A 9,933-nucleotide genomic window follows, 5' to 3' on the forward strand; every position below is an offset into this window, starting at 1 on the left:
GGCTTTTATGTCAGAAACGAATAGGAATTTGGCTTTGCTGTCTTTAGCAATATTGTAGCCCTAAACTAGAAGAACTTATCTTTTGAAAAAACCACACAAGAAAAACTCCATCTAGGGCATTAAAATCTATAAAATATAGAAAATTTTACATAATTGCTGAAATTCTGGTCAGTATCGGCTAAACTATTGGGAGTTGAACCAAGTAACCTTTTGCAAAAATCTTCCAAATAAAGTTCTCAACAATTTTTTAGAACATTCTGAAATCTTTGTGTTTATTTCAGCTTGAGTCCATATTTTGTTGTAATTCAATTGTTTGAATAACAACAACATATTTTAAAGTGGATATGAAATTGATTAGTTGCGGGCGATGGGTAGAAAATACTATAGTTTCAGTTGTCACCAAACAACTTCATCAGTTCCCTTTTTCGCCAACAACATTCTGAAACTCTAAAATGCTTACTTCATGTTGTTTCAGCGGTATTTAGCATGATATCTTTTACAACACGTATTTCAAACACAGTTCACACCAACAGTTTATTCTCGCATTTCGGATTTCACTACATTATTGACATTTTTATTAAATCGTCGTTGAACGATGTACTGAAAACAACAACATAGAAGCATTTTACAACAATGACATGTTCTGAAGGGTTGTGTATAATATTTCAGGGAATATTTTAATGGTTTTGCAGATACGCTGCGAAATGTATAAAAATTGTGGAATTTTTGCATATATTTTAAAATTTGAGCCAATATATGCAGTTTTTCGAGTTCATTATTTCTCCAAATATTTTATTCTTGTCCTTATCTACAAATTTGCTTCAGAGGTCAGAAGAAGATTCGCATTAGTTTCAGAGATATAGTACCGAATTTCTTTAAAAACTCAATATTTAACCATGTTTAGATGGTGTCATAAAATCCGAGCTGGATCTGACACAACAAAACCCAACTAGGGTTTCTTGTCGTTTGGGTCTGTACTTTCAAAAAATCCTCAGTTCGAATTGTTTGCACAAGATCACCTTAAAAATGTTGCACTGTGTTATTGTACCATTGAAAAGTAATAATAAAAGTTGACAACACTGCTGCTATCGGTAGGACTAGGTCACTAATATACCCACAAATTTCGTGGTGCAGTGGTATGCACATAATTATTACATCCCCTTTTTATACATACTAATTATTGTTTTGGAGTAGTTTAAGCATCCCTCCCTCATTGCATTTAGGATACTTTATTATTATAATTTTATTTTGTATACCCTCCACCATAGGATGGGGGTATATTAAGTTTGTCACTACGTTTGCAACTACTCGAAATAATCATTGTAAAACCCACAAACTATATATATATTCTTGATCAGCGTGCAATTCTACATCGATATAGCCATGTCCGTCCGTCTGTCCGTCTGTGGAAATCACTCTAGCGTCCGAACGGATTGACGTAGGTGGATGAAATTTTGGGAAAATCTATTATTTGTGCGTAGGACTTTTGGTATTGAAAGCGGGCTATGTAGGTCCACGCTTTCGTATAGCCCCCATACAAAATGACGCGTGACGCGTCGTCGTTTTAAGGAATTTTTAAGATATTTGTCCCATTTTACCACCGAATTGGTTGTAATTTGGTATTTTGTGTCTTCAGAGGCCAGAAAACATTCCTACCAAAGTTGGTTTATATAGGTCCACGTTTTGGTATAGCCCCCATATAACGCCCCATATAAAGTACGCGTCATTTTAATATATTTTGAATGTATTAGTCCCATTTGACAACAGAATTGGTTGTAACTTTGTATTTTGTGTTTCCAGAGGCTAAGAAACATTTCCACCATAAAATGGTTATATAGGTCCACGTTTTGATATAGCCCCCATAGGACGATATCTCCCGATTTTCGGTATTTTGAAGGTTTTGGCCTCATTATCACACCGAGATGGCTGAAATTTGGTATTTAGTCTTCGTTGGGGGTATAAAATTCCCCCCAGAAATTTGTAGGTATAGGTCCGCGCCATCATATAGGTTGTGGCCACATTAATCCACCGAAATTTTAACGTTACGCTGTAATATACAGCCTTATGGTCAAAAGATTGGACATATGAGAAATTAAACAAGTAAGAAAAGCGTTAAGTTCGGCCGCACCGAACTTTTTATACCCTCCACCACGAACTGTACTGAAGTGAATATCGTCCTATGGGGGATATATGAGGGCGTGGATCTATACCGACAAATTTCAGGCGAAAAGTTGTATATCCTTAACGAAGAATAACTAACAAATTTAAGTCACTTCAATGGGATATTGAGGTCACAATCTTCAAAACACCAAAAATCGGGAGGTAAGTTCTATGGGGGCTATATAAAGGCGTGGGCCTATACCAACAAATTTCATGTGGAACGTTTAATACCCCAAATGAAGACCAAATACCAAATACCATTTCGGTGGATTAATTTCGCCACAACCTTCAAATTACCGAAAATCGGGAGGATCCGTTCTATGGGGGCTATATGAAGGCCTGGACCTATACCTACAAATTTCGTGGGGAAAGTTTTATACCACCAATGAAGACTAAATACCAAATTTCAGCCATTTCATTGTGATAATTTCAAACTTCATAATAACTATTCCAACGAGCGATGACGACGATTCGACAATAGGTCGGTCTGCAACGAGACAAATGATTTTGTGGCTAAAATCGTCAAGTTTCGAGCTTTACCAAAGATAAAAAAAATGCCCTACCACACCCACACGCTTAAAGTGTAGAGCAATTCTGTTTATTGGTGGGCTTCATATTGACATTACCATGGTGGTTTCTACACCAGACGTTTTCAGAGGTGCCCCTGAAATTGTGATTACTGGAGACATTTTTGTGCAGACGTCCATATTTGGTGCATTAGACCCCACTTCCCTTTCTTCGAAATGGTGTTGAGACAGATTCAAGGTATATCGAAATCTATTGCAATTTTCACAATTTTTGTAGGTTTCGTTTTTAGCCATCGATTGGACCATAAATGTGGCTTTTAGAGAGTTTTCGCGAAAATGTTCCTTTGGCCCCACACAAATTAATATGGAAACAAAGATCACCCGTGTTGCACAGCTTAACGTTAACTGATCGCCATAAAATTGCATATAAGGTTTTTGGATCAAATGGAAAAAATTAGGGGTTAGGAGCCCACTTTTTTTTTTAGTCTAATCTACATACTTTAGTATAGCAGAATCTATTGTGCGATGCCTAGCATAGACAAGGACTACATTTTATTCTGGACTGTTGAGGACAGCTAAATTAAAACAAATTAAATTATATACTGAATACAGAATCTGGTTCTGTATATTAATACATATTTTAAATTTATCAATATACCTATTTGCGATTAGTAGTTTGGCATCGTATAGTTTCGCATTGTCAATATTTATGGTGCAGATAAAGAGACGTTGCTAATTTTTCCCTAGAGGTAGATCGGTCTGTCCGTTATATGATATATGAAATGGTGATCGATCGATGAAAGTGGAAGCAACTGATTTCAGTGATCATTTAGGGACATGGTTACACACACGGGCCTGTAGCAGATCCCCTTTGATTGTTAGCTGAACAAATTTCAGTTGAAGCCAGAACGATGTTCCCTAGTTTCTTACCTTTAGTACATGCGAAAGAAAGCGATATGCCGTATACTTTTGCCATGCAGTGTAAACGGTTAATACCTTCAATTTTCAAAGTACATACGAACGACAGGCATACCTACTGATTTGTCTTTTAATTCTGCATTCAGTCTATCGTGTCGTCTGACTTGTCATATGAGTTGTTTGTTGTTTGGCCAAACATGGTTTTTATGACATCAATAAATTTGTTTTGTTGTTGGCGGTGGGCAAATAAATGTTCTGTCTGCTAACATTTCTATTAATTTGCTAAATTAGCAGTAACATGTTAACATGGGGTGCGTGTGTTTGTTTGCATTTGTTTATTTGAAAGGCAGAGACGTGGAATTGTTGCTTTACTAAATTGAATCTAGTTTTTTGCAAGATATGGCGATCATTCTAAGTTGATCATTTGATGATTTAGCAAGTCCTATTGTGAGCAACAAGAACGTGTTCCCCCGCCCAAAGTCAGGATTTATGTTATAATGATAACGCAGCTTTTCTTTAATACGGACGATTATTAGCAGTGACGATTATTAGAATCCAATCAATGTGGCTCTCTCTCTAAGCATTTTCCCCCAATGCCATTGAAATTCATTAGCATAAACAATTTACAACATTTTAACAATTAACTGTGTTGTGGGAGCCGACAAAATATTCATATTAGCCAACTACCTGTTTGGAACTCCTACTCCTATCTGGCTGGTTAACATGTTATCATAATCTCTTTGTGACGCCTTCACACAATTACTGACTGCTGCTCTCTTCGTCTTCAACAAGAGTTTATCGAATTTAGCTGACTGACTGGCTATGCTTTTCAGTTAATTGACAGTCGGTTATACTAATCAACGTTAGTCCGGTCTATTCTCATATCTTTAGTTAAAAAAAGAAAACAATAAAAAGCGACAAATGTTTTCTTTGCTGTTTCAATAGCCCCGAAATTATTTGTGACCTAGCATATGTGAAAAATTATAGAGTCGACTTATTTTTTGATACGGATAAACAAAGATACGAACAGTTCTTATCGATTTTCCTTCTTACAAACTCTTAGAAAGTCATTTCATTTAAAAAAATCTTCATGATGTGGGTTTGTGGTAAAGATAAATGTGCATTCTGCTACTAATACAATTACAAAAATCTGGAGATTCTTGACATCACTTTTGTTTACATGGAAATAATATAAAACAATTATTGTAATAATCATTCGTCTATTTTAAAATACAATTAACGACAAACGTGGTACAGTTCGAGACAACCCGCGGCTAATTATCAGAATAATAATGAATAAAAACGGTCTATTATTTTCGTTGCAGTCACATGAATGACGAGAGCAACAAGCAATTATGTTTGAAAGGCAAGAATTGCTCGTCTTTAGGAATAATACTGAACCAGCCGAGCAGTTCAACAGTAGCAGCAGCATCAGCAGTTTTGCCCTCAACGACGCACTCGCAACGCCTAATTTTGCGTACAACGTCATAGAGTTGAAGTGTCAATTTCAAAATTCATAGTAACTAGTCCAACGAACGACGACGACAACGCTACGACAATAGGTCGGTCTGCAACGACACAAATCATTCTGTGGCTAGAATCGTCTTCAAGTTTCGAGCTTTACAAAAAACAAAAAAAACCCAACCACACCCACACACCTAAAGTGTATAACATAAAGCCCCCCAATTGCAATGCTGTTAATTGGTGCCCTAGCCTTGGGTTTAGTTGAATCAACAAATTCCAATTTGGGCATTAACAGTTTACCCTCTAGTACAGCCTCAAGTAATAGTGCTAGTGATGGAAATACTGTGATCGATGGTGTACCTTCGGCTGTTTCCATATTCTTACATCCGACAATGAATGCGGCAATAGGAAGCAATGGCAATGTAAATGGTGGTGGCTTAATGGTAACAAATGGCGGTGGTTCTGTATCATGGGATAGTAATGCCACAATACGCTCAGCAAGCCCGGTAGACTGGTCATTTGAACAGTGCCAAATATGGCAGAGACCCCACCATATGTATTTCCAGCTAGGTAATGCCTTTTTGCTGCTGGCATTTTTAGCTCCACATCGGCCCTTTGGGATTCTATGGCTACGTTCAATGCTCGTAGTTGCAGCTGTACTATTAGCTATGTATGGCTATTTAATAGATTGTGCCCAAGATGTTGTACTGTGGTCATCATTATTCTTTGGCATTAACATCATATACCTGATAATAGCGCTGTGTCGGTTACGACCTGTTCGTTTTGAACGAGAAATAGATGCGGTAAGTGAAAAATTAATATAATCCATAATTATTTTAAAACATTTAGATTTATATAACGATTTATATTTATATAACGTTCCTACTCGGAAATACGAGCCCAATGTCATTGGGCTAATAACTGTGACAGAAGTATGAGTTTAAACTTCTTTATAAAACAAGTATGAAAATACTATTTTCGAACGGGGATGACCATGTAACACTCCACATTAGTACCATTTGGCATTAACTTTTGGCCTCGAAGTTTGTTGGAAAAATGTTTTCTTCGAATCTCAAAAACGTTTTAAACATCACCTGTCTAATAAATAATTTTTTTATATAAATGTTCAGTTGATTTTCTATAATAACAATGTTAATTTCTGTTAGCGAAAACCTCAATGACATGTCTAAAATAAAATACATCCGATGTTTCCAACTAATTGTTTAGTCAAGTTTTTCCCTTATTACTGTATAAAAAATTGAAGTCAAAGAGTACAACCCAATTCCACTTTTTACTCTAGTATATGGAGACTAACTTTCTTCTTATCCACACCAGTACGATCATCATACAATAATTAGCGTTTTTATAATATTTTCTTTTTTAAAAGCCGAAATAAAACCGCCATAACTTTTGTCCGCAACAACCAAAAATTGGCTCGCGACCAGATTCGTACTGGGAATTTTTTTCTTAACCTACATATCAAAAATCGTTGATATAGCGCGAAAAACATGTATCCTTTTTTTCTGAAATGGAATATGAAATAATTGACAATATTCGTGATATACACTTTCATACGGGCAAAATGTGCCTCATCGAAATAATGGTTTTAGACCCCAAGTATGTTTGGACGAAATGTGTTTCAGACAATTTGGAGTTGATTTAGCAATGTCCGTCCGTCTGGCTGACGGTTCCAATTTTGGCTTTCGTGAAATTTTGTCCAAACTTAGTTTAAGTTCGAAGATGAGCTATATCAGTCCACTCCTTCCGGTACCTCCCCCACAAAAGTTCCAAAATGTTCGGATAATGTGTTCGGTTTTACTTTGCACATCGTGAAATTTCTACCAGACTTAGATGAGGTTCCAATATGGACTCAATCGGCCCACTCCTTCGGGTACCACCCACACAAAATTTCGGATAAGTTCAGTATAGGACCTGCTCTCGAATCGCTTTGATTTTTGTTGCAGCATCTTGTAATCACTTCCCCCCATACGACGGTACAAGTTTCATTAGGGGCAAGTCCATACTTCCTGAGAAAATGGCCGGAAAGGTGCAAAAAGCCCCTATGACACCTTGTGAAGTGGTTGGAGCGCAAGATAACTCTCGAACGGATCTGAAGATTCGGTCTAAAATTTGGCTTTCGTAATATTTTATCAAAGCATAGTTAAAACTCGAAGATGGGCTATATCGGTCCACTCCTTCAGGTACCTCCCCCACAAAACTTCAAAAATCTTCGGAGCAATTTTGCGCACGATAACTCTTGAAGTGAGTGACCGATGTAATCTCTACTTTGCACATCCTATTATATCTACCAGATGTAGATCACTTTCGAATATGGACTATATTTGTCTACTCCTTCTGCTACCTCTGACACAAAATTTCGGATAAGTTCACTTTAGGACCTGCTCTCGAATCACTTTGATTTTTGTGGAAGCGAAGGGTTTAAAAAACCCCTATGTAACCATATGTGGCGGTCGGAGAGCACGATAACTCTCGAACTGTTCAACCGATTTGGTCTAACATTTGGTCTTGGTCATATTATATCTAAACTTAGTTTCATGGGCAATACCGGTCCACAACTTTCGGTACTTCTCCCCAATATTAACCCACTCATCCCCGATGTTGCATATATGTAACATTGCCTTTATGAGCGTCTAAGTACCGCTATTTTACATATTCTGCTTTGAATTCTTCTCAAAAGTATACTCAGGGGGCTGTTTAACCTTGTTACAACAAAAATATCGGATGTGTCTCGATCAACATAGCTACGGTGCGTTATTCAGTGTGAAGTCTAGAACTCCAGTAAAAATTAAAATTAGTTGTGTACAATACAAATTAATATATTCTTCTCTAAATCAAAAATATCAGCTTTATGTTAAATTTTAGTTTTGGTACTTCAAAAGTAAGACCAAAAGAACCCCCTGAACGATTAAAACATTTTTATTTACACAATTCAACAAAATAATTACCAAATAAATTTCAGAAATAATGTACTGTATCTTCCGAAAAAGGCGGAGTAACGCTCCGAAATTTATGTCATAACTTTGTTCTGACATTTACTTTAATCATATGTTTTCAAAATACTTATTGGTACAAGGAAAAAAAAATTGGGGATGAGAGGTTTAAAAAATGTCACTAAAATGCTAGGACAGTATGACTTAAATGGGGCAACCAATTTGGTCCAAACATTGGATCTCCTAATATTTTATCAAAATTTAGTTTAACTTCAAAAATGGCCCGCATCGGTCCTCCCTAAGGGTACCTGTCCTACAAAATTTCAACGTTTGTGTCTTAGGGCAGTTAATTTCTAATCCACATTTTTGTCTGCAAGTTCAAATGTCCAAAAAGGGCAACAAAATTCTGAAGAGAACTTAAATACATTCGATCTGTCCGGAGGTAAAAGTTTCGCTTCACATTGGCTGACACTTTTTTTACTTGTTGAATATAACTTTCATATTTCTCTATGAGAATAGGTACCGTGGACTTATGTCCGATTTAAATAAATTTAAAGTTGATGTTGAAAACCGTTCTTCTCTCGGGATTAAAGACATCTTCCCTTGGACATATACAAAATTCGGCTACGCGTATAAAATGTATATCAACATTATAAGAGACCTTCGACCGGAATTTTAAACTTCGACTCTAGCGCAGATGAAACACCCACGGGCATTTTTTTTTTGAAAATTTTTTGCGTGATATTTCCGAGTTCATGGATTTGTGATTACATCCTTTTGCTTAACGATACAATTACAAATGTTCCTCATCGAAATAATGGATTTGGATCCTAAGTATGTTTGGAAGAAATCTGTTTCAAACAATTTGAAGCATACCATAACTCTCGAACAGATAAATCTATTTGGTCCAAGCTTTGTATAAAGCTCGAATATGGACCCTATTGTTCCTTTGGTTATCTTCCCCCCCAAAATGTGAACATTTCTCGCAGATGTGGTGTTAAAAGCCAGTTTTCGGATCGCTTTGTTATTTTTACAGCAGAATGGCAGTTACCTTCAAGGGAGTTACATATCCGAAGAAGTGCACGTGCTATTTTAATGGGCAATTTATAGAGCACACCGAGTGTCATAGAGCTAGAGTTGTGTAGTTCCGGAACGAACTAGTTCCGAGGAACTATTCCGGACAAGGAACTATTGGAACTATATCCAGCTTTTTCGTTCATATAGTTCCTTTTATTCTTCTTCCTTTAATTTTGCATATACCACGACCTTTCTCGTTCGTTTTGTTCATTATTCAGATAGATGTTGTTAAATAAACGTAAATAATAATTTCAGATCATTAAGCTTAACTCTAAACGAGAAAATTAATAAAATCATTAAAAAAATGATCTTCGCCCTAACTGGCAAAATTTCAAAAAATAAAAAATAGGCTGAGCCCGGCTGGGATTTGAACCCACGTCCTTGAAAACATATCAAAAAAATGTTGTCACGGCGTGTTAGCGTTCAAAGCCAAAACTCATAACTTCAAAGGCATCGCAAAAAGCGGTTGTTGTGAAGAAAATACATTTCAACGGCCAAATATCCGTTAATGTATAAAAACACATTTGCATTTGAAAAACGATAAGTTCTAGGACAGAGAAGCCATTACATAGTCGATACGTCCGAAGATTTGCTTTACCACCAATGAAACCAGGTAACGTAATTTGGTGATTATGTGGGTTCGAGTCCATGGCTTTCCTTTTTCACTTGCAAATAATTTCAGATCATTAAGCTTAACTCTAAACGAGAAAATTAAGTAAATCGCATTCATTTTACATCGCTGCAGTTTATTATTAAATCATCCACCAAACTATGAAAATAAAAAGAACGATGAAAGAGAAAGATTTGTTGAGCTATTTCGGTATCGAAACTATTTG

At 36.4% G+C, this 9,933-nt stretch overlaps 1 protein-coding gene across 7 annotated transcripts in view; it reads left to right on the forward strand.

Annotated features, from left to right (window-relative positions):
• Positions 1 to 9,933, forward strand: part of bves (popeye domain cAMP effector bves) — a 91,399-nt gene that overhangs the window by 2,185 nt on the left and 79,281 nt on the right. For 5 of the 7 annotated variants that reach the window (XM_073978115.1, XM_073978110.1, XM_073978114.1 and 2 more), the window contains exon 2: positions 4,931 to 5,872. In XM_073978115.1, the coding sequence (XP_073834216.1) occupies positions 5,297 to 5,872 (576 nt within the window). In that variant the 5' untranslated portion in view covers positions 4,931 to 5,296. Of the gene's footprint in view, positions 1 to 4,672; positions 5,873 to 9,933 lie in introns of all 7 variants that reach the window. The other 2 variants (XM_073978111.1, XM_073978112.1) reach the window with 2 other exon arrangements.

This window comes from Musca autumnalis, unplaced genomic scaffold, assembly GCF_047663935.1.
Source record: "Musca autumnalis isolate F117 unplaced genomic scaffold, ASM4766393v1 scaffold_3, whole genome shotgun sequence".
Classification (NCBI taxonomy): domain Eukaryota; kingdom Metazoa; phylum Arthropoda; class Insecta; order Diptera; family Muscidae; genus Musca; species Musca autumnalis.